Source organism: Triticum urartu, chromosome 7A (assembly GCF_056163025.1).
Source record: "Triticum urartu cultivar PI428250 chromosome 7A, HENAU_Tu73, whole genome shotgun sequence".
NCBI classification, from domain to species: domain Eukaryota; kingdom Viridiplantae; phylum Streptophyta; class Magnoliopsida; order Poales; family Poaceae; genus Triticum; species Triticum urartu.
Window position 1 is genome coordinate 126,472,669 of NC_141879.1, and position 24,592 is coordinate 126,497,260.

General features: G+C 43.9%; 3 protein-coding genes across 3 annotated transcripts; 2 read left to right on the forward strand and 1 right to left on the reverse strand.

Annotated features, from left to right (window-relative positions):
- Positions 1 to 4,211: 4,211 nt before the first annotated feature.
- On the reverse strand, positions 4,212 to 10,012 carry LOC125524370 (glutamate receptor 2.8-like). Its single transcript, XM_048689429.2, has 5 exons — positions 9,639 to 10,012; positions 6,021 to 6,502; positions 5,615 to 5,927; positions 5,095 to 5,507; positions 4,212 to 4,988 (listed from the first exon to the last, which is right to left on the reverse strand). Exons 1-5 carry the CDS (start codon positions 9,934 to 9,936, stop codon positions 4,503 to 4,505), a joined length of 1,992 nt encoding a protein of 663 aa, XP_048545386.1. The 5' UTR covers positions 9,937 to 10,012; the 3' UTR covers positions 4,212 to 4,502.
- Positions 10,013 to 17,125: 7,113 nt separating this feature from the next.
- LOC147958471 (uncharacterized) lies at positions 17,126 to 18,533 on the forward strand. Its single transcript, XM_087532458.1, has 4 exons — positions 17,126 to 17,226; positions 17,419 to 17,490; positions 18,195 to 18,266; positions 18,458 to 18,533. The coding sequence occupies exons 1-4, from the start codon at positions 17,126 to 17,128 to the stop codon at positions 18,531 to 18,533; spliced, it is 321 nt and encodes a 106-aa protein (XP_087388584.1).
- A 2,151-nt stretch (positions 18,534 to 20,684) lies between these two features.
- Positions 20,685 to 23,243, forward strand: LOC147958472 (uncharacterized). The gene is made up of 3 exons (XM_087532151.1): positions 20,685 to 21,663; positions 21,763 to 22,692; positions 22,785 to 23,243. Exons 1-3 carry the CDS (start codon positions 21,493 to 21,495, stop codon positions 23,241 to 23,243), a joined length of 1,560 nt encoding a protein of 519 aa, XP_087388277.1. The 5' UTR covers positions 20,685 to 21,492.
- The last annotated feature ends 1,349 nt before the right edge of the window (positions 23,244 to 24,592 follow it).

Below are 24,592 nucleotides of genomic sequence, written 5' to 3' on the forward strand. Positions count from 1 at the left end.
TGCCGTGGGAATGCCGACGTCAGAGTCAGACACGGGAAGGCTGGAGCGGGACGCCTCGCAGCCTCGCCTGTTGTAGGAAGACATGGAACATTGGAGGGTCACTCTGAGGACCCATATGGCCCCTACGTCCTCCCCATGGCCCTTGGCTTCGGTAGCGGGTGGATCCCGAGTTCCCGAGTACGGACGGAGGGAAGGGTGACACTGCAGACGTCGTCATCCATGAGGCGACTAGAGTCACTGGCTCACTGCACGTCCATGCGCCGCCTCGCCGTCCCAGGGCTTCCACGGCGCCAAAGCCGCGACCGCTAGCGCCCGCCTGTATGCAACCATCTCGGGCGCGGGAACCACCGGCCATCGCACGGCGCCGACTCGCCGCCGCCACGCTGTCGTTGTTGCTTACCGGGGCTGGCGCCGCAGGCTATGTCACCTCACGATCACCCCTGCGGAAGCTCGCCATCCTAGGCACACGGGTGCCACCGCCACTTCGTTCGCTTCATGCGGCCGCGGCGGCTGGTGCTCCACTGCTTCTCTGCTTGCAATATCCACGCCGCCTGTCGTCGCTGTTGCCTCGCGTTGTTTCCTCATCGAAGGCACACCAGCCGTGGGAGAGAGAGAGGGTGGCAGCAGACCTCCGCGGTATCGTCCTGCAGGTTGTTCAGTATCAGCGCCTTCCGCACTGCATCCGCCCAGATCGACGGACGCCAGCCCGGGGGGACCAACACGGCCAGGAGCAGTGGCCAAGAGGCTGCACATGCTTGCTTTCGGCAGCCGGTCGCTGGCTTGCTGCATGCCGCATAGGCGAGTGTCGTTGGCATACTGGCTTGCCGGCAGCGTGTTAATCTGCCCTTGCTGCGGTGTCTTAGTGCCCATTATGGGCAACTTGATAAAGCTATAATTTTCATCTTTGGTTAACAATTGCACTTATAGATTCTAATGTCAATGCAGTACATCTAAACATGAATTGCAATCAAGATTAGTTATTGGATGTTCTCTCTTTCTTAAACTTGGATAAAGATTGTGTTACCAGGAAAAAGGTAATTAGATGTCTCCCTTGCTCCAGAATTATGCAAATTACTCTATTTAAGATGGCATAACACCGTTGCTGGACATGTCTCTCAACAATACTTGCATAGGTGACCCCCACGGCCAGGAGTGCCAAGAGGCCGTACTGAAGTAGAGCTTTCCTTCGACGGTTTCTGAAGAAGCTCTCAAACTGAAGGTGCATATGTATGTCCTGGACGGTCCGCCTGCTACCGTCGACTGTGGAAATAAATGCTCAAGAAAATAGGTTCACAATACAAACTAAGATCTTGGAAGACATATGCGATGATTTTTCAAACATTATACCATTGCGTAAGCATGCCCTCAAACCAGATCATATGCAAGAATTTGCAAAGACTCTACACCACTTCATCACAGGCACCAATCCTGAGATCGCCAAAAAAAAGGCACCAATCCCGCAGGAGGCCGCACTAGAATGGTCTAAGATAGAAGTGAGGGCATCGTGTTTGTTTGAACTTATTAGAAAAGTACTAGAATATACTCCCTGTTTCCTGATATACAACTTTTTTAGCTTCTCTTTTTGCGATTGCAATCGCACCTACGTAGCTCTCTTGCTTTAAATTGAGTTTCACTGTAAACAATAAAAACAACATGTGTAGACATGATGTATCGATGGGGCGTGGAGCGCGGGCATAGCTAGTAATGTGGTAAAGCAAACGCTTGATACGTCTCAAATGTCTTCATAATTTTTTATTGTTTCATGCTTTTGTATTATCACTTTGAATACTTTTTATATCATTTTATATTATGATTAACCTATTAATTTAGTGTCCCATGCCAGTTCCGGTTTTCTGCATCCTTTTTTATTTTACAGGAAATCAATATCTATGAAGGTCAAAATTACTTGTCGATTTAAAACGATATTTTTAGGGCAACGAAGGACACAAGAAGCTTGGAGAATATTTAATCTACTTTGACTTTGACTTTGACTATGACTTTGAAGTTTGGATGAAGTGAAGAGGAATTCTTGAATTTTCTGTGAGATTCACTCTCACATAGAGAAAGATTCCGAGTATTTTAGTACTACATGTCTTCCATAGAAATTCTACGAATCAACAAAATTCCCACCATCCGTTTACTGTTGACCATGAACCAAGTAAAAAAAAGATGTTAATAACGAAATAGTGCCGCCCCTATGGGTTCAGTCCAGATCAAACTCCAACTCTAAGCATTAGAATGCAACAAATCCCGGGCTGCAGCCGAAAACTTAGGACGTGTTTGGTTGCCCGCATTGACTGTATTGCATGCATAGCATGATGTTTAAAGTACCTCACAACCAGGCCCGCTAGGAACCCCAAATCAACAGTTTCTAGCGAGGCAGACTCGACCGAAACAGGGGAGGGGAACGCGGCGCGTAGCTCATGCGACCACGGAGATGGTGCGAGCTCGCACGCGTCTCTAAAAAAGCGGCGGGAGGATTTCGGGTTATTACCTCACGCCGATTCGGTCGCCCTATATAGCCCCCTTCGCCTCACCGCCGAAACTCCCGCCACCACTCTCCCCCCTTGTGAGCTTTCCCTCCGACGCGCATCGGCACCGACGAGCAGGTAAGGGGCGCTCCTTCTCCGGCCAGTGGTGCACAGCGGCGGCGACTCGTGTCCTCCTCTTCTCCAATATGTTCCGTGTCTCCCTCGGGCTGCAACGATGGCCTCTGTGAGTTCAATCACCCCCTTCTCTATACTCGTTGTAGCTAGATTTGAGAGCATGTGGTAGGAGATATGTTCATCTGAAAGCTGAGATATTCCTCACCAAGACCATGTATGTTGGAGATTAGGATTTTGTCTGGTCCAGTTCATCGTTGCTTCGAGAAGGCAACATAAATAATGTCTATCCGAAGAGACATGTGCATATCACTCACCGAATGTATATCTCTACTATGCAAGAGATATAGGAAAGAAACGACTGTATATATCCAATTCAAGGTGTAGAATGCAGCGTCGCTTTAGTGGCAACAGAAGCATCCCTTCTCCGCAAGATTCGTCTTAGACAGTGACGATCTCAATCTGCACTTAGCCAGGCTCATTCTTAGCATTCTCCTGGTAGGCTGAAGCACATAATAAAGTCATACACTGCATATCTAATACCGTCTCCGTCCAGATTATAGGAGGCAGTATAGAAATCATGAACTTCTCCAACTTCTAACATTTGGGTTGGCTGTAAAATAATTAACTGAAGTTGAGGATACCGATATGCACACCGAGCTGAAGTTGAGGAAGGCTAACATGGAAATTGTGCCAATGCTCTCCATAACCTGATCGCATAAGTTAAAATCCTCTCGTCTGAAGCTGACCAGCCGCCCATAGTCGATTTTGAAGTAACCAAGTGAAGAACTTAATCTTCTCCTCGGCCCTGACCTGTCAGGCTCGCTGAAGATGGCGTCCTCCGATCCTACCAAGAAACTAAATTTTGTATGCTGAAAGAGCTTAATAAGACCCATCCGTCATCGAAGTCCAGGAAATAGAATCCTCTAAATCATTAAGCTAAACCAATTGAAGCTTGCCCCACAAGTACTCTTAGATTTTCATTCAACAAATTTCGGTACTGATATGTTTCAACTGAAAATTGAGATTTTCATTTTCTTCACCAAGACCATGTATGGTTTGTCTGATTCATTTCGGTACTGATATGTTTCAACTGAAAATTGAGATTTTCATTTTCTTCACCAAGACCATGTATGGTTTGTCTGATTCATCAACATCTATAAACAAGCTGGGGAACCAGCACATCGTCGCTTCAAAAAGGCAACATAAGTAATGTCAATCTGAAGAGACAAGTGTGCACATCACTCACTGAATATATCTAACTGAAGGTGTGGAATGCAGCATGCTTTAATAATTCGTCTCAGACATAGCCGTCGCAATCTGCAGGCACAAAGCCAACATGCATGCCATTCTGCTTGCACTTGGCCAGGCCAATTCTTAGCATTCTTAGCACACATGTAAAGTCATACACTACATATGTAATACTGCCTCGGTTCGGATTACAGGCGATGTTCTAGAAAGCCTGAACTTCCCCACTTCAAAGATTCAGGGTTGTATAGTGCAAATAAAAAAAAGTAGACCAGTAGGGGGAGGAGCCCCTTCAGCTTTTTAATTAAGAGAGGGAAGTGTGAGACACACGTCTGAACCAAGGTTCGAACACGCGCCGGCTGTAGTGCAAACAATACATCTTATTTAAAAATGTTGAAGACTGTACCTATCTAAATCACCATCTATTTATAAATAGAATTAGAGAAGTTCTAGGTACATCAGTAGTACTTGAAAAACAACATAAGTATCAGTCTGAAGATAATATGCTCACTGGAAACCTATCTCTTTTTTCCAAATGAGTAGGAAAGAGTGATTTTTATTTTACTACTTCTATCTAGTCCAAGGTTTGGAATGCCGCATCGCTTCAATGACAAAAGAAGTACCTATGAGCATCTGGCGCTTCCCTTCACCTTAGACATTGCGCATCTCAATCTGAATGTGTCCTTCAGGGATAGAGCCACCATGCATGCCATTATGCTGCACTGGGTCAGGCTCCACATCCCCAACATTCTCGCCGCTTAAATGGACACCCCCGGAATTTCCAATACCAGCTACATGGAAGGTTTGTATACCAGGGCTGGGGTTGTCACCTATGCCATTCTGCAACAGATGGGACTCATCGTCGGTGCCACTGTAGCTGACACTTTCCACATCAGCCAACCTCATAATGCTTATCAGCAGCATGAGAGTTGAAATGGATCCGGTGATGACAAAGAGACCAGAGAAACTTTGGAGAGTGAGAGGGGCGGAGTCCATGTTAGAGACCATGCTAGCACCCATTGGAGGTGAAGCTTGTCCGAACCATTTCCCTTCGATTTGTGAGCCCTCATCCCCTCCTACTAGGTCCAGGATGGCAGTCGAAAGATTATGCACTAGCGCAGAATCTAGACGGAACGCCTGAACATAAGAATACGATGTCAGCAACTTAATTTGTATCCGGATTGTCTCGTAGCGCTGCAAGAACAAATCAGGAATATACAAGGCATTAGGTTGAGTAGCTTACAAAACCAAATCCAGGAGTCTTGTATATGCACCCGAGCATCCTAAAATCATTTTTGTATTGACTGTCAGAGAGGAAAGAAGTTAAATAGGGGATCTCATCAACGATAGCCGATACTCCTCCTTTCTTGGATCCCTTCTTCAAAGCTTCAGCATATTGTTCTTTCGTCGTGTAGTTCCTTAACCTGTTTTCATTGATGGTATGATTAATCAAGAAGGATCGCACAAATGATTCATCTTGGTATCCTACAAAGTCACCACTCTTCTGGAGCGTCTCAAAATCTGTCACCGAAGGATGGAGCCTCTTTGTAGTCAGAATGGATGACAAGCTTGCAGTGTAGCTCTGGACAAGAACCAGCACCACAAAACACCATATCACCACAACAATTTTTGACAAAGGGCTTCTAATAGTATGACCTGCGCATGAAATAACCAACATATTTTAATCTTATAACTGTGGTGAATTAAAATACTTACTATAATGCATCAAATATTGTCAGGAAGTTCAAGCTTGAAGTGCTGACCATGGGAAAAAGTCAAAGTGGAGAAAACAAAGTAGAGGGCTGTGCTACACTGTCTCAAACTTGATCCTTGGTACTCCTGATTTCTGGGTAGCTCAATCATCCACACGACAAAGCCAGTATAGAGGAAAAAGACAATGGTTGCAAGCCAAAGCTCCCCATTTAGTGGCTTTACAAATGTCCAACTGATTCTATAGGGTTCATCCACGGCAAGCACAAGCATAGACACACCAGACTGTGTGTATGGCATTGTAAAGTCGGTGGTGGTTACTCGTTCAGCCGTTATGGTCACATCGCCTACTGCACCATCATAGACCTGTTTATCCACCAGAAATCTAGCAGAGATTAAAAGGTATTCAGGTAATAAGTCAACATACGTGAAAAATAAGTGGGTCAGAGTAAGCCTTACCCCCAAAGACACGTTGCCTACTAGCTCATCATAAGTACCATTGAAGACGAAATATTCATAGCACAGGAGAGGACGTAAATTCCTCATAGAAGCCTCGAAGATATCAATGCTGTAGCCAGTGACATGTTGTTTCTTGGAATTAGGATCAGTAACATTCACAAAATCTCGAAAACCTTTTTTCGGCGGCACAGCAATCTTCAGCCCCTTACCTCCGCAACTATTGCTTGCACCTAGTTTTCTTCTGTATCTTCTATTGGTTTCTGGATTAGGAAAGGTTATACTGTCATTTCCAAGTGTAAAGCCAAACTTGGCATAGCCCCTAGGAACTGTTACGGGATCTTCCAGCCAGAAGGCACACGATGTTGGAGAAATGCTGGGGAAGGAGAGAAACGGGACTTGGTTGCGGCTATAGCCCAGGTGTGTGACATGATCTGGGCCCCATATGATGGCTTGCACTTGCCCATTCTTGATCAGGTCCTCGGCTGCCAAAATCATAGAGAATTAGCCAAGCAAATAGCATGATATTGGAACAATTAAGCAAGCAAATAGGCCTATTGTTGCATTATTCGTTTAAGTATTTACATCATTGTTTTAAATAGCGGGCTATGCCAGAGATAGCAGCAGTCCTCCAAATTATCTAGCTATAGCTGGCTATTGCATAACCTTATTGGACAATTGTACATGAATCTTATAGCTGATCATTTAGCGGCACATTGCTCAAACCGCTATAATGAGGCTATAGCTAGGACTGGACGTACGAGCGAGCTTTTCGGCTCGGCCCGAAGCTCGCTCCATCTCGGCCCGATACAGCTCGGCTCGATAGGATTAGCGAGCGGGCCGAGGTCTGAAAACAGGCCCATTTCGCGACCGAGCTGAGCCGAGTTTCGGCCGGTCTAGCTCGGTGGCTCGCTTGCGGCCCAACCCAATTCCACCGTCCATCACAATGGCTAGCGCATTAGGGCACGAGCAACCACAGCCAGTCTCTCGTTTCTCCCTTTCACTGCTCTGCGCCGCCTCGCCCCTCTCTCGCCACGCCGCAAATCTGGATCCACGGCGACGAGCGATGCCGCGTTTCCTCGCCACACCGCAAATCTGGATCCATGGCGATGAGCGATGCCGTGTTTCCTCGCCACACCGACAGCAATGGACTCGGCACCGACGGCGACGGGCGGCGCGACCGTTCCTCACCACACCAGACGTAGACGGACGCGCCTCCCCTGCTTTCTCGCGGAACGTGACGAGCCGGAGCAGGTACCTCCTTCCTTCCCAATCCCTAGCCGCAGCTCTCTGAACTTTAGTAGTACGCATGTGATGGATCAATGGATGGATGGATCGATGGATGAACTTCCCAAACCCTAGCCGTAGGTGTCTGCACTAGTACACATCTGATGGATGGATGGATGGATCGATGGACGCGGTCAGGTAGATGTAGGGCTAGATGGATGGATCGTGGATGGATGTATTGTAGCATGTAGGGCTAGATCTAGAAGAGCCGGATGGATGGATCATGGATGGATGAAGTTATAGGGCAGAATGGATTGGTAGATGGAAATTTTCGTTGATTCCATGTGTAATTAGTTTTCTATTGTTGATGATCTACTTGCTGTAGCATAGCAGCTTGAAAAAAAATCTACTTGCTGGAAAATTACATTGATTCCATGTGTAATTAGTTTACTGTTGTTGATGACTGACCGTTTGTTGTTTGCTGATGTGTGCAGAGGCCTATCGTCGCCACAATAGACAAGGAAAATGGGAAGGAGAATGTGAAGGAGAAGGAGGAAGAGAGGACCTTGGACTCCATTATGAAGAGTAAGTTGCCGGTCTCGGGGACCACCGCCTCGACATCCCCCTGACCCCACCAGCGCTGGCGTGCGTGCCGAAATCGCCGCTGCCTCCGGCTCCGCAAACGACTATGAGAGGGAGGCTACATCTTCCCAGGTATGTCCGTGCAAAATAAATATTTGTGCAAGCTCATGTATGTGCTGTTTTTGCTTTTTGAAAGTCAAATTTATGTGTGCCCAAGCTCATATGTGCTGTTTTTGATATTCAAATGTCAAATATATATTTGTGCAAGCTCATGTGTGTGTGCTTTTTTTGGTGTCCAAATCTCAAATATATGTTTGTGCAAGCTAATGTGTGTGCTGTTTTTGCTATCCAAAAGTCAAATATATGTGTGTCCAAGCTCATATGTGTCTTGTGTTTGTGTGTTAGGCAATGGAGCATGATAAGCAAGCGGAGGAGGATCATGAAGAGGTGGAAGAGGATGAGGATGAGGACGAGGACGAGGAAGAGCAAGATACTTTGTTTGAGGTGCCCTCTGGGGTTGATGACAAATCAGATTCAGATGAGTTTGCGGATAGTGAAAGTTTCTTTATTTCGCTGTCAATATTTGATGTTTTGTTGTGTAAAGTTCAAAGGATGTGCTGTCCAAAATTCAATAGAAATGCTGCCCAATTCTTCCTCTCATATCCGTTCCATTGTTACAATTTTTGTAGAAGAAATCATAGAAGAAAGCTTATTTTCAATTACTATATGACCATTTTTTTAAACAATATACTGCTGGATGTTTCATTTTAAGCAGTATAAACTGTTTTATTTTCAAAATATGAGTTTAATTGCTGCAAAACAATTAAGATTGTGGACTATATACAGAGGTTCTGTCTTCTGTAAGTAAAAAATAAAGATTGGCGGCAGTTGGCTTTCGAGCCGGCTCGGTCTGAGCCGAGCCATACCAAAAACGAGCCGAGCCACTTGAAGTAGGCTCATTGGTTGAGCGAGCCGAGCCAAGCCGAGCCGCTCCAGAGCGAGCCAAAGCCAGGCTCGGATCAAGCTCGACTCGGCTCGGCTCGTGTCCAGCCCTAGCTATAGCCGGCTATTTAAAACTTTGATTTACACACTACTCAAACTGCAGCTAGCGGCTAGTGAGTACGTTGTAGTTTCACATCAGAGTAAGGGATTATCAGCATCACGAAAGTGAGGAACTATATTCTAGAGGTATGCCGTGCATCCGCATGACAGATCCTTTCCGCTTTCCTAACTTCCGAACATACAAAAATAACTTGAAGGAAATTTTTGCCCTGCCACTCTGTACCCACTAGCCAGCGAGTGGAGTCGCGAGAAAGAGTACCTTGTGGGCGAGAGATAAGGAGGCTTTGCCGCTAGCTCCAGCGAGGATGGAGGCCATGGCGGTCAACAGAGCCACAGAGGTCAGAGCCTCAGAGGGACTCGGCATCTCGGCGTTGCCCATAGCCAGTGGTGGCAGGGCGGCAGGTGGAGCAAGGACTCGGCATCTCGGCGTCGGGCGGGAGTACCGCGTCTGGACATTGAGGAAGTGGCCTGCTGAGTGCTGAGGCCGCCGCCGGTGCTGGGATTACGGCGGAAGCGAGTAGATGTTTGGACGTGTGATACTAGTACTACTAGGTGTCTGGGCCCTGGAAGGCTGGTGCGTTACGTGGGCCAACATTGCACTGGGCGGACCCGATCGATTTAGGGTTTACGAAACGAACCAAAATCTTTTTTCTAAAAAAAACCAAACCAAAATCTCTCTCGCCAATAAAAACCTTGTTTTTCTAAAAAAAAATAGAAAGAGATATTTAGGTTCGACGTATGTTCATTTACCAGCATGTGCGGCCGTGGCGAGATCACCGCGCGAGTCTCGTACGAGCAGCTCGATCCGCGCGGCGCCGTAGCCGGCGTGAGCGGCGTGGAAGTCGTCCAACGCCATGCAAATGCAGGCGCGCCTCTCCCTCCCCACGTCGCTCGTCAGGTCCAGCACCACGCCCACCCTCACCGGCGCCGCCGACGCCACCGCTGGTGGCGATGCAACGGCAACGGCGCTGCTCCAAAGCGTGAGCAAAGTGACGAGGACGAGCACGAGCCTTGCTGCCGGCCACTCCATGCGCGCGCGCGGTGGCATTCTTCCCTACTAATTCGGTGTACTTTACTGTCCGTCCGTGGATACGGTAGGACTGTACTCCTACATCATGTATATATACTATCCGTCGTGTACGTATGTTGATATGTATGTACTGCGCGGCTAGCGACGTGAAACAGTGGCAATGGTGGCCGGCGGCGAAATTTCCTGGGTAATCCTCCTTATCCTCGGGCGAAATTTCATGTATGCAAGCAAGTTCTCTAGAAATGCAGCCAAAGTCTCTCTCTCGCCCTCTCCCTGTCTCTTGACTCAGCCTCAAGAAGTCACTTGGGTGCAAAGGCAAGAAGCGTGGCACCATAGAAAAGGCGCCCTCAGCTGCTTGATGGATCATCTTCGGTCTCTTGGCTCGTCCTCACGATTCGGCGAGTGTGTCCAGGCAGCGGTAGGCATGTGAGTTTCGACGATGTTTCTGGTGTCAGTGTCAACTGTCAAGTAGAATGTTTGCTAGGGTAACTGAAACACAGACAAGGAGAAAAAATAACGACAGCCGCAAGAATGGGCATATATAGATCCTTGCTGTATTAGGGCATGTACAATGTTATCTTAGGAATGACACGTACGATAGATGATGAGGTGGAGGAGAGAGAAGTCATAAGAAAAGGCTTGCACTTCTCTTATTTAAGAAAAGACAAGAGATGATCTCTTAGCATAATATATATCCATAAGAAAGTCTCTCTCTCTCTCCCTCTCTCTGTCTCTTGACTCAGCCTCGAGAAGTCACTTGGGTGCAAAGGCAAGAAGTGTGGCACCATAGAAAAGGCGCCCTCAGCTGCTTGATGGATCATCTTCGGTCTCTTGGCTCGTCCTCACGATTCGGCGAGTGTGTCCAGGCAGCGGCAGGCATGTGAGTTTCGACGATGTTTCTGGTGTCAGTGTCAACTGTCAAGTAGAATGTTCACTAGGGTAATTGAAACACAGACAAGGAGAAAAAATAACGACAGCCGCAAGAATGGACATATATAGATCCTTGTATTAGGGCATGTACAATGCTATCTTATAATGACACGTAGGATAGATGGTAAGGTGGAGGAGAGAGAAGTCATAAGAAAAGGCTTGCACTTCTCTTATTTAAGAGAAGACAAGAGATGATCTCTTAGCATAATATGTCTCATCATGTTTTTAGAAATTACTAGTAGTTATTAAAGATAAGGCTAAGAAATGACCCATTATACATGTTTTTTTTGTCATCTCTAAATTACATGTAAGATTTAAGATAAGATTATCTTATCAACCATTGTACATGCCTTTAGTAACAGAATCGAAATCCCAGTGTCTGCGTGGGGCTTCAGGGAGGTCATACGTACTACGTTGCACATGCATGTTCCGAGTAGGCGGGAGCGATGGCGAAGGTCGAGGTCGACTAAGGCTGATGGTAATGGAAGTATTATAATCAGTATCATGCATGCTAACTAGACTTTTAGGATGATGTGGCATACTATTAAATGAGCAAAGAGATGATGTGGTACGATACCGTATCATATTAAATGTTGCATTACTTTGTGTTATCCATGGCCATTAATAAGGCAACCTAAAATACTAATTTATAATATTATGCATTAAAGAAGTAATATCATATACTGGTATTATATGCATGATACAAGTAGATGATGCTCTCCATTACGACCGTGACTTGAGGCCAGAGAACAACCGAGGCATCTTCGCAGTTTCATACATGCAGTAAATGAAACACCGAGAGTTTTGTGTACATCTTGATGCAGACTTGCTCTGACTCTTTGATCCATGGCCAGCGAGGATTTGTCTCCAACCTAGCTGCTAGCTCCAGTTCCGTATAGTACAGGGTGAATGTATTAATTCTACGGACGACCTGCTGGGGCACAGATCTTTCTTTATGAAAGTGATGGCATGGATTTATCGATCCTTGCTGCACTAATTACTACGCAACACCTTTTTTGTGTGTGGATAATTACTCCATGTATGAAACAACCGAGGCATCTTCGCAGTTTCATACATGCAGTAAATTCAAACACGTTTTTTTGGAGTAAGTGAATACTTTTTGAAACTCGGAATATGCATAAAAATTCGAACAAAATTTTAGAAATTTGAACATTCTTTCATTTTGTTTTTTTTAATGGAAATATTTTTTGAAATTGGGAATAAAATAGGAAACACAAATATTTTTGCAAACTCCGAACAAAAGTTGAAATATAAACATTTTTGAGCATGCGAACAAAATTTGAATATAAGAACATTTTTGAATCAATGAAAATTTTTTGATAACACGAACAAATTTTTGAAAAAGCAAAAAAAATATCAAAAATAAGATTATTTTTTGAAAATACAAACATTTTTCAAAATTCCCAAACATTTTTGAATTTGTGTGCAAAAATTGAAAATGGGAACATTTTTTCAATTATCAAACATTTTTGTTAAAGCATGAACTTTTTTGAAATTTTGAACATTAAAAAAACGAGAACAAGTTTTGAATGGGAAATGTTTTTGAAACTCCAAACAATTTTGAAAAACAAGATTTTCTTTGAATTTCAAAAAAATATTTTGAAATTCTCACACTTATTTTGAAATAGAAAAGGAAAAAGGGAAAAAATAAAAGAAAACAAAAATGAAACAGATAAAACAGAAAAGAAAAAGTAAAAAAGAAACAAAAACAAAAAAGGAAAATAAAACCCCGCTTAAGGAACCTCACACGGTGATGATGTTGCTACCGACACTGGGCTTCACCTGAGCACCACTATGATATGATCGAGGTAGATTATGATGGAGGGGGGCACCGCACACGGTTAAAAGATCAATGATCAACTTGTGTGTCCAGAGGTGCCCCCTGTCCCCGTATATAAAGGAGCAAGTGGGGAGGCTGGCCGGCCCTCTATGGCGCGCCAGGAGGAGGAGTCCTCCTCCTAGTAGGAGTAGGACTCCCCACTTTCCTACTCCTACTAGGAGGGGGAAAGGAGGGGGGAGGAAGAAGGAAAGGGGGCGCCGCCCCCCCCCTCCCTCTCCTAGTCCAATTCGGACCAGAGGGGGAGGGGCGCGCGGCTTGCCCTAGGCCAGCCCCCTCTCTCTCTCCACTAAGGCCCATAAGGCCCATTATTTCTCCCGGGGGAGGGGGGTTCCGGTAACCCTCCGGCACTCCGGTTTTTTCTCCGAAATCACCCGGAACACTTCCGGTGTCCGAATATAGTCATGCAATATATCGATCTTTACGTCTCGACCATTTCAAGACTCCTCGTCATGTCCGTGATCATATCCGGAACTCCTAACTACCTTCGGTACATCAAAACACAAAAACTCATAATACCGATCGTCACCAAACTTTAAGCGTGCGGACCCTATGGCTTCGAGAACTATGTAGACATGACCGAGACACGTCTCCGGTCAATAACCAATAGCGGAACCTAGATGTTCATATTGGCTCCCACATATTCTTCGAAGATCTTTATCGGTCAAACCGCATAACAGCACACGTTGTTCCCTTTGTCATCGGTATGTTACTTGCCCGAGAATCGATCGTCAGTATCTCAATACCTAGTTCAATCTCGTTACCAGCAAGTCTCTTTACTCGTTCTGTAATGCATCATCTCGTAACTAACTCATTAGTTACAATGCTTGCAAGGCTTATAGTGATGTGCATTACCGAGTGGGCCCAGAGATACCTCTCTGACAATCGGAGTGACAAATCCTAATCTTGATCTATGCCAACTCAACAAGTACCATTGGATACACCTGTAGAGCACCTTTATAATCACCCAGTTACGTTGTGACGTTTGGTAGCACACGAAGTGTTCCTCCGGTAATCGAGAGTTACATAATCTCATGGTCATAGGAACATGTATAAGTCATGAAGAAAGCAATAGCAGTAAACTAAAACGATCAAGTGCTAAGCTAATGGAATGGGTCAAGTCAATCACATCATTCTCCTAATGATGTGATCCCATTAATCAAATGACAACTCATGTCTATGGTTAGGAAACTTAACTATCTTTGATTAATGAGCTAGTCAAGTAGAGGCATACTAGTGATACTCTATTTGTCTATGTATTCACACATGTACTAAGTTTCCGGTTAATACAATTCTAGCATGAATAATAAACATTTATCATGATATGAGGAAATAAATAATAACTTTATTATTGCCTCTAGGTCATATTTCCTTCAGTCTCCCACTTGCACTAGAGTCAATAATCTAGATTACACAGTAATGATTCTAACACCCATGGAGCCTTGGTGCTGATCATGTTTTGCTCATGAGAGAGGCTTAGTCAATGGGTCTGCAACATTCAGATCTGTATGTATCTTGCAAATCTGTATGTCTCCCACCTGGACTTGATTGCGAATGGAATTGAAGCGTCTCTTGTTGTGCTTGGTTCTCTTGTGAAATCTGGATTCCTTTGCCAAGGCAATTGCACCAGTATTGTCACAAAAGATTTTCATTGGACCCAATGCACTAGGTATGACACCTAAATCGGATATGAACTCCTTCATCCAGACTCATTCATTTGCTACTTCCGAAGCAGCAATGTACTCCGCTTCACATGTAGATCCTGCCACGACGCTTTGTTTATAACTGCTCCAACTGACAACTCCACCGTTTAATATAAACATGTATCCGGTTTGCGATTTAGAATTGTCCGGATCAGTGTCAAAGCTTGCACCAACGTAACCATTTACGATGAGCTCTTTGTCACCTCCATAAACGAGAAACATATCCTTAGTCCTTTTCAGGTATTTGATGTTCTTGACCGTTGTCCAGTGATCCACTCCTGGATTACTTTGGTACCTCCCTGCTAAACTAATAGCAAGGCAGACATCAGGTCTGGTACACAGCATTGCATACATGATAGGGCCTACGGCTGAAGCATAGGGAATGACTTTCATTTTCTCTCTATCTTCTGCAGTGGTCGGGCATTGAGTCTTATTCAACTTCACACCTTGTAACACAGGCAAGAACCCTTTCTTTGCCTGATCCATTTTGAACTTTTTCAAAACTTTGGCAAGGTATGTGCTTTGTGAAAGTCCAATTAAGCGTCTTGATCTATCTCTATAGATCTTGATGCCTAATATGTAAGCAACTTCACCGAGGTCTTTCATTGAAAAACTCTTGTTCAAGTATCTTTTATGCTATCCATAAATTCTATATCATTTCCAATCAACAATATGTCATCCACATATAATATTAGAAATGCTACAGAGCTCCCACTCACTTTCTTGTAAATACAGGCTTCTCCAAAAGTCTGTATAAAATCATATGCTTTCATCACACTATCAAAACATTTATTCCAACTCCGAGAGGCTTGCACCAGTCCATAAATGGATCCCTGGAGCTTGCACACTTTGTTAGCACCCTTTGGATCGATAAAACCTTCTGGTTGCATCATATACAACTCTTCTTCCAGAAATCCATTCAGGAATGCAATCTTTACATCCATTTGCCAAATTTCATAATCATAAAATGCGGCAATAGCTAACATGATTCGGACAGACTTAAGAATCGCTACGGGTGAGAAGGTCTCATCGTAGTCAACTCTTTGAACTTGTCGAAAACCTTTTGCAACAAGTCGAGCTTTGTAGACAGTAACATTACCATCAGCGTCTGTCTTCTTCTTGAAGATCCATTTATTCTCGATGGCTTGCCGATCATCGGGGAAGTCAACCAAAGTCCACACTTTGTTCTCATACATGGATCCCATCTCAGATTTCATGGCCTCAAGTCATTTTGTGGAATCTGGGCTCATCATCGCTTCCTCATAGTTCATAGGTTCGTCGTGGTCTAGTAACATGACCTCCAGAACAGGATTACCGTACCACTCTGGTGCGGATCTTACTCTGGTTTGACACCAATGCCAAACTCTCTGCCACCGATGGTCACCTCCTTTCTAACCCAACCAACTATCGCAGCCTTGCCGGTGCCTTGCAATACCTCACTGTTACCCGTCCGGACATATCATATGCGGTGCAAAAAATTTGCCTCTTCAAGCATCAACCAAGGGATACTCACATGCAACTCATCAAGCGCGTTCTTCGCTATCTACGGGGTACCACACACTTTGGCATTCAACTTTACAAGTACCCCTCTCTTCATCGTGTAGCCTACACCGACGCCGATTGGGCAGGTTGCCCTGATACGAGAAAATCCACGTCGGGGTTCTATGTCTTTCTCGGGAATAGCTTGATATCCTGGTCGTCGAAATGCCAGCCGACAGTTTCCCGCTCCAGTGCCGAGGCTGAATACCGTGGCTTTGCCAACTGCGCTGCCGAGTCTTGTTGGGTCCGCCAGCTTCTCCACGAGCTACGGCGACCTCCTTCTCGCGCCACCATTGTATATTGTGACAACATCAGTGCATCTTATCTCTCTTATAATCCGGTTCAGCATCAGCGCACTAAACATATAGAGATTGATCTTCACTTTGTTCGAGATCGTGTGGCACTCGGCGAAGTGCGTGTTCTACATGTACCGTCCAATTCTCAGTTTGCAGACTTGTGCACCAAGGGGCTTCCTTCACAGGTCTTCACTGAGTTTCAATCCAGCTTGAACGTCCTCCCAAACGGCGTTCCAGCTAAGCGGGGTGTTAACATGTACTTGTGATTGTATGTAGTGCGCACGTCGCCTCCTAGATTGTAGGATCTGAACCGACTTCCCCCGGCCTGTGTGCCCACTCCATGGGGTGTATATATATGTAAGGGAGTGGCTACAGATCAATCGACTGACAGAATAAAGAGGTCCGTCGATTGGTACAATTCTGAGGAATGTTGCAACGCTGAAGAAAAATGACTGGCCCAATTTTGTGGTCAGTCGATTTCTGCTTGTGTATCTGTTTGACTTCATCCCAACAGTCTGAGGCCTTCCTGTTTCTATCTTCTCTATCTGTCATCTGTTTAAAAAAGAGGAAAACAGGCCTGAACCCGGTAAGGTATAGATGCTTTCTGTTTCTGTCCAGGAAAACGACTCTTGTTGTTAGCCCACGAAAAGAAAACGGGCCTGAACCCGGTAAGCTAAATAAGTGACGGCGCACTAGGTCTTCCTCCTTGCGACTCACCTCTCTTCATCGACTCCCACACAGCCGCCATGGGAGGGGAACCATACCTCTGTAGTTCTGCTCTCTTCTGTGCCTTTGGTTGAAGTTCTCCAGACAATTCTTCCTCTAGACATACTTCTCCCCCAATCCCCAGGAATTCTTTGTCAGATCTGAAGCAGAAATGAATGATCCTCAAAATGGAACGCAGATCACAGATCTATCAGCAGGAAGAACGAAACGAAGAAGAAGGAAACCTGGTGATAAAAGTGCTTGTGGTCAGGCAAAGGTATTTCACCACCTCCATTTCGTATGCAATAATTGGTTTATTTTGTTGAATTTTTCTGCAATGATCTGCAAGCATGTACATAGATCACCTGAAAAAAGAAGTCAGAAAATAATCACCTGAAAAAGATGCATCATCAAGCTAAAAAAGGAGAGATGATTTACAGCATTGCTGAAAGTAATTTTGCAATTTCAGGTACCTAAGATTGCACATTATTCTGAGCAGCAAGAATACAAGGAGAATGCAGATAGAAGTCATGACAACAAGGTAAACGGCAAAAAAAATTTATAAACACTGCTATTAATCAATAAATTGTCAAACAATTGGCGTGCAAAAATTGCAGGTGAACAAAAAATTTGACATATGATTTATACTTGTGTAGTGTTAGAGCTGAATTTGCAATTGCATTTGAAAAAGCATCATCACACTTCAAAAATTACTTGTTCTTCGAAATTAGAAAATTGTAGATAACTTTGTCACTACTCATACATTGAGTTAACTTGCATTTTCAGGAATCCAAAATTGCACAACGTTCTGAACAGCAAGAATTTAACATATGATTTATATTTGCATAGTGTCAGAGCTAAATTTGCATTTGCATTTCAAAAAGCATCATCACACTTCAAAAATTACTCATGCTTAGAAATGGAAAAAGAATTGCATATAATTTTGTCAGTACTCGTACTTTGAGTTAACTTGCATTTTCAGGAATCTAAAATTGCACATCCTTCTGAAGAGCAAGGATACATGGAGATTGCAGATAGAAATCATGACAACAAGGTAAAAGGAACATCATTTTGAACAGCAAGAATTTAACATATGCTTTATATTTGCATAGTGTCAGAGCTGAATTTGCATTTGCATTTCAAAAAGCATCATCACACTTCAAAAATTACTCATGCTTAGAAATGGCAAAAAAATTGCATATAATTTTGTCAGTACTCGTACTTTGAGTTAACTTGCATTTTCAGGAATCTAAAATTGCACATCCTTCTGAAGAGCAAGGATACATGGAGAATGCAGATAGAAATCATGACAACAAGGTAAAAGGAACATCATTTTGAACAGCAAGAATTTAACATATGCTTTATATTTGCATAGTGTCAGAGCTGAATTTGCATTTGCATTTCAAAAAGCATCATCACACTTCAAAAATTACTCATGCCTAGAAATGGCAAAAAAATTGCATATAATTTCGTCAGTACTCGTACTTTGAGTTAACTTGCATTTTCAGGAATCTAAAATTGCACATCCTTCTGAAGAGCAAGGATACATGGAGAATGCAGATAGAAATCATGACAACAAGGTAAAAGGAACATCATTTTGAACAGCAAGAATTTAACATAGGTCACTCACTTTGATGAATTTAAGAGAAAGAATTGATAGGAAAAGACTGAATTTAACAGATAAATTCTTGGAACAGCAAGAATTTAACAGAAAAATTCACCATGGGTCACAAAACTTGAGCTGGCTGACACTTAAGTACCACTACTTCAAAATACCCGAAATACAGTCCATCTACTTGCGCAGGGGGTTCACTTTGGTCTGTATATACGATTGGAGCTACGTATTTGCTGACTTGGCCGAGTCAGCCGTTGCCAGCTGTGCTTTGACTGCCACTTGTGCAACACCTGTCGGGGGGGCGTTAATACTAGATGTCTGGAGGTTTTTTTTGCAAATGCGCGCACCTGGTGGGACCGCACCCCACCTGGTCATTAAACGGCCCGCACCTGGTCGGACCGCACCGGGTCACTCCTTTCTCCTCCCTCCCGCAACCTCTCTGCTCCCGCATCCTCTCTGCTCATCGTCGCTGCTGAGGTCGGACGTCGTTGGCGTCGACGACGGCTCCATGAGCACGTCGTCGGACGCTGAGCCGCCGCCGTCTGCGCCATTCGGGAGGGGCCTGCGCGACGTGCCTCTTGCTCCTTCGCGTCGTCGTGATGATGCCTCGCCGCCCATGTACGGTACGTCGCCATCGCCAGCAGCTCCTTTGCTCGATCTGTGCAATTTAGCTCCCGTAAAGAGTTCTTGGCCGCATCAATTGCGCGTAGGAGCTAGGGTTTGGCCATTCGTTCTACTCTCTGACGGATTGGGTGTGGGGTGGTAGGCTTTTAGCAGTTTGTGAAGATCTTTCTAACAGGCCAAAAATAGGGCTGCTTCATGGAGCTAGGGTTTGGCCATGTTTGCAGAGTCTGGAGTGGTTATGGTTCTTTCTCCCCCCAATTTTTCATTGGTCCAGGGGTCTAGGGTTTAAGCAGTAAAGTTTGCTCTTAGTGTCAGAGTGTTAATTGGACCAAAAATTGTTGTAATTTGCAATTACATTGTGTCAGATTGACCAAAGATGGTTGCTTTTCGACCTGTAAGATCATACATTTGTTAATTGGAGCCATGAATCTATGTTTTTCTTTCTGAAAAAGTAAAAAGGTCTGAATCTTTGAACTGTAGTCTAAAATGTCTGAATCTCTCTGTAGTCTGAAATGTCTGAACTTTTTCAACTTGATTGTTTTGCAGGTCACTTAAGCAACCACTTCTCTGTTGAGGTCATACATGGTGGCTACTTTCTGTGTGCTGGCAAGCATAGGGGTTATCACAAAGGTCACTCCATTTGGTATGATTATTGTGACATAGATAATCGGACACCTAATGTTGTTGCCAGTCTAGTGGAGGAAATTGGATATGAGTTTGAGGGCAGGATCAGGGCTTATTGGTGTGTTCCTGGATTGACAGTGTATAAGAATGGATTAAGAGAGATCAAGATAGGGGACAACACTATGACAGAAAACATGAAGGATTGTGTTCTAAATGGCAACCACTTCCAACAGATATTTCTTGATCATGATGAGAGCATGAGATCATATATTTCTGTTGTTCAAGTCCACTCTGATGATGAGGATCCACCAATTGTCAGGTTCAGTGGCACTAGGCCAAAGAAGGAGAATGCCCACCAGTAGCAAGCAGAGTAGACACAGCAGTTGCAAGAGGAGCAGGATCAGCTCACTCTAGTGGAACATGAGCTGGCTCAGCATGATCAAGAGCATGATTCTGATCAAGAGCATGAGAAAGATGAAGCAGAGTTAGAAAGTGGAGCAGAGTCAGAAGAAGATGATTTCATACCAAGTCCACCCCAGCCTGGAACTACTTACCTTTCATCTCAGTTTGGGTTTAGGGCAAGGAAATCCTGCAGGTTTTTGAACATGGATGCAGCAGACACAGTAGTGCAGGATTCATATGAAGATTATATTCCACAAATTGTTGATTCAGACATTGATCTGCAGGATGATGATGACTTGTTTGACAAACATGTTGATTGTGAGAAGGGCAAAAGACCAGCAGTCCAAGAAGAAGTTGATGATCCTACTGAAGATGTGGATATTTGTCTGCCATCCTCTGATGAAGATAAGGTGAAGCTGAATTTCAAAAGTTTTAGAGAGGAAGACCTGACTAAACCACAGTTTGAAGTTGGCCAGACCTTTGGATCTGTTGAGTTCCTTAGGAAAGCTATCAAAGAGTACAGCTGTCAGGAGAGAGATGACATTAGGTGCCCTAGAAATGATAGGAAAAGACCGAATGCCATTTGTGAAGATGGGTGCCCTTGGACCTTGTCTGCATCATTTGATGGGAGAATCAACTGCGTCATGATCAAGAAATACAACCCAAAGCATACATGCATAAATAAATGGTGTGTTAAGTCATTCACTGCTCCTTTTATGGCTGGAAAATATCTTGATTCTTTCAGAGCAGATGAAAACATGAACATGAAATTTTTTGCAAGGGTGGTTCAGAAAGATTGGAACATGACAGCAACAAGAAGCAAGCTTAGAAGGGCTAAGAGGTTAGTGAAGAAAGTTATTGAAGGATATGAGTTGGAGCAGTACAAGAGCATGTGGGATTATGCACAAGAATTCAGAAGATCAAACCCAGGGAGTTCTTTCTATGTGGGTGTCAGTAATGGCATATTTGCAAGTTGTTATTTCTCTCTGGATGCCTGCAAAAGGGGTTTCATGCAAGCTTGTAGGCGTGTCATTTGTTTGGATGGATGCCACCTGAAGACAAAGTATGGAGGTGTTATGCTGTGTGCTGTTGGCATGGATCCTAATGACTGCATTTACCCTCTAGCTTTTGCAGTTGTTGAGGTAGAGAACACTGACACATGGAAATGGTTTCTGTCAAATCTGAAGAGTGACTTGGGAATTGTAAACACAGACCCATGGACTATAATGTCAGACAAGCAAAAGGGCCTGATCAAGGGAGTGAGGCAGCACTTTCCTGATGCAGAGCACAGACACTGTGTTAGGCATATATGGCAGAATTTTCAGCAAACACACAAAGGAGATGTTCTTAAAAACCAGCTATGGGAAGTGTGCAAGGAGCATAACACCAGAACTGTGGGCTGCAAGCATGGAGGAAATGAAGGTCATAAGCCTAGAAGCATACAAGTGGCTTGAGCAGCTACCACCCAACACTTGGGTTAGGGGCTTCCAAAGAGAATTGGTCAAGTGTGATATCCTTCTGAACAACAACTGTGAGGTTTTCAACAAATATATTCTTGAGGCTAGGGAGATGCATCTCAGATCAATGATTGACAAGATCAAAACACAGCTCATGGTCAGGTTCTACAACAAAAGAAAAGTGGCAGAGACCTGGCCTGGCTCAATATGCCCAAAAATTAGGAAAAGAATTGAGAAGAATATAGAGCTGTCAGCTACATGCATGGTTTCAGGGGCTGGTGATGGCATCTTTCAGGTTGACAACAGGAACAGGACATACATTGTTGACCTGAAGGAAGAAAGCTGTACATGCAAAAGGTGGGATCTTAGTGGAGTTCCATGTCACCATGCAATTGCATGCTGCAGACATGAGAGGATTGATCCTGAGAGTTTGGTGCACTCCTTTTACAGTATAGAAGCATTCAAGCTAGCATACAAACCCATTATCAAGCCTTGCAGAGATAGGAGTGAGTGGCAGAAGATGAATGGCTGTGAAATCAAGCCACCTGTCTTTGAAAAAAAAGTAGGGAGGCCTTCAAACAAAAGTAGGAGAAAGAAGCCTTATGAGATTGAAAAGAAAGATGGGACCAAGGTGATGAGCAGACATGAAATCACAATAACATGTTCATACTACCATGAAACAGGCCACAACATCAAAGGATGTAATCTCAAAAAGGCTGGCATTTTGCCAAATCTAGCAGAGAGAACAACAAGAAGGGGTCCAAGGGCCATTCCTGATGATGTGTCAGATGATGAAATTGTTTTGGCACAACAAGATGATGGCCAAGGTACACAGGAGGAGGTTCAGGTCACACAAAAGGATGGTCAACTTACACAGGAGGAGGTCCATGTTGATGGCCAAGTTACACATGAGGAGGCCCATGTTGATGGCCATGATACACATGAGGAGGTCATTGTCACACAAGATGATGAGGTCATTGTCACACAAGATGATGGAGCAGATGCACCAGTTGTTTTTCAGGCAAATTCTCCACTTTTGTCCCTTAATTTTGACCTCTTTTGTCTAGTCATTTTGTTGTATTGATGTTTTCATGTGATGTTTGTTTTGTACAGGTGCAGGACTTTGGATTTACAATGCTTCATAGGATGCAACAATCCAGACCTGTTCCTAGAGAAAAACCTGAAATCATTTTGCCAGATTCCTCATTCATCTCAAATGCAGCCAGTTCTCACACTGCAGCACAGACAACAACAACTACAAATGAAGGCAACCTGACCATGAAGTTGCTGAAGATGAAGAGAGACAAAGAAAGACAGATGGCAGCCAGGAGAGATGCAGCACTTGAGGCCATGAATGAGATGGCAGAGAAGAAAACAGAGGAGGCAGAAGCAAAAAGGCAAGAAATTGCAAGGAGGAAAGCAGAGTCTTCACAAAGAAGAAGAAGAAGAGCAGCACAAGAGAAGAAAGCTTTGGAATCTGCAGCAAGGAAGGAAGCTGCAGCAGCAAGAAAAGCTGCATTGCAAGAAGAGAAGGAGGCCAGAGCCCTTGAAGCAATGGCAGCTAAAGCATAGGCAACACTGAAGAGAAAAGAAGATCAAGAAGCAAATAGAGCTATGGCAGCACTGAAGAGAAAAGAAGATCAAGAAGCAAAGAAGATACAGCAAGAAGAGGCCAAGAGATTAAGAGCTGAGCAGAGGAAGCAGGCAGGACCAAGTGGACATGTGCCCAAGAAGCCGAAGAGAGTGAACATGTTTGATGAGTTTAGATGATTCAGTGCTTTTGCACTTGTAATTTTTTGGCAAAAAACTTGAATGAGACTCTTTGAAACTGTTGGAGTTGGGATGATTCAGTGCTTTTGCACTTGTAATATTTTGGCAAAAACTACAATGAGACTCTTTGAACTGTTGGAAATGTGAAGATTCAGTGGCTTCATACTGCCATTCAAAAGTTAAACTGTTGGAGTTCAAAATGAAAAGAGAACTCAAATGAAAACTGTTGGAGTTCAGTGGCTTTATTATTCAGTTGGAGTTCATTGATTTATTCACTGTTGGAGTATAGATAATTAACTGCATAAAATTAAAAAATTAAAACAAAAAAGGTTGGCCTGGTGTCGAACCTAGGACCTGTGGTGTGATAAACAGGGTGCAATGCTAGTGTGATAGGAACGGTGCTTTGCTCAAGTGTTACTTGACAACATACTTAGTATATTTCCACTCCCCTCCAACCTACTTAACTGAATTTTTACAGTTCACTGGATTCAAAGTTATCTGAATTTTTACAGTTGACCGAATGTAGTTTGCAAAGATATTTGAATTTAGTTTGAAAAGCTAACAGATTTTTTACAGTTGTCTGAATTGAGTTTGAAAAGCTAACTGATTTGATTATAGTTAACTGAATCTTAACAATTGTCTGAATTTAGTTAAGACAGAATTCAGTTAAGATAAAGATTCAGACAAAAATTCAGTTAAGATTCAAAACCTTAGCAGCTACTTCTTTTGGAATTATTGCCTTATATAGCAACAAGAGAATTTCGGATTGTTGCCTTATATAGCAACAAGACTGCATCAACACCATTACATACCAACAAAACACTTTTGGATTACTGCCACTTTTGCATCAACACAGTTCAGCACATATATAGCATCACAGCCAGTTCAACACTTATATAGCATCAACAGCCAGTTCAACATAGTTCAACAGACAGAAATTACAAATAACTTATGTGCTTAATATACAAGCACACCTAACAAACTAATATTTTATAACTTATATGCTGAAAATCTGTATATTTCAGCATACCTAACTACTGGAACTGTATCTTCTTCATGCCTTCTACTGCAACTGCATCATCTTCAGTTCTTCAACTTCTGGAGGCGCTCCGAGCGGCGAACCTCCATGTCAGCTGCCACCTTCCTCTTCT

Coding starts and splice junctions, on each gene's coding strand:
- LOC147958472 (XM_087532151.1), top strand. CDS start 21,493: ATGCAGAGCACAGACACTGTGTTAGGCATATATGGCAGAATTTTCAGC. Junction 21,664..21,762: donor GCCTAGAAGCATACAAGTGG/CTTGAGCAGCTA, acceptor GTTTTCAACAAA/TATATTCTTGAGGCTAGGGA. Junction 22,693..22,784: donor ATGCACCAGTTGTTTTTCAG/GCAAATTCTCCA, acceptor TGTTTTGTACAG/GTGCAGGACTTTGGATTTAC.
- LOC147958471 (XM_087532458.1), top strand. CDS start 17,126: ATGATCCTCAAAATGGAACGCAGATCACAGATCTATCAGCAGGAAGAA. Junction 17,227..17,418: donor GTGCTTGTGGTCAGGCAAAG/GTATTTCACCAC, acceptor TTGCAATTTCAG/GTACCTAAGATTGCACATTA. Junction 17,491..18,194: donor ATAGAAGTCATGACAACAAG/GTAAACGGCAAA, acceptor TTGCATTTTCAG/GAATCTAAAATTGCACATCC.
- LOC125524370 (XM_048689429.2), bottom strand. CDS start 9,936: ATGCCACCGCGCGCGCGCATGGAGTGGCCGGCAGCAAGGCTCGTGCTC. Junction 6,503..9,638: donor CGCCACGGCCGCACATGCTG/GTAAATGAACAT, acceptor TGATTTTGGCAG/CCGAGGACCTGATCAAGAAT. Junction 4,989..5,094: donor AGACTCCTGGATTTGGTTTT/GTAAGCTACTCA, acceptor TCTTATGTTCAG/GCGTTCCGTCTAGATTCTGC.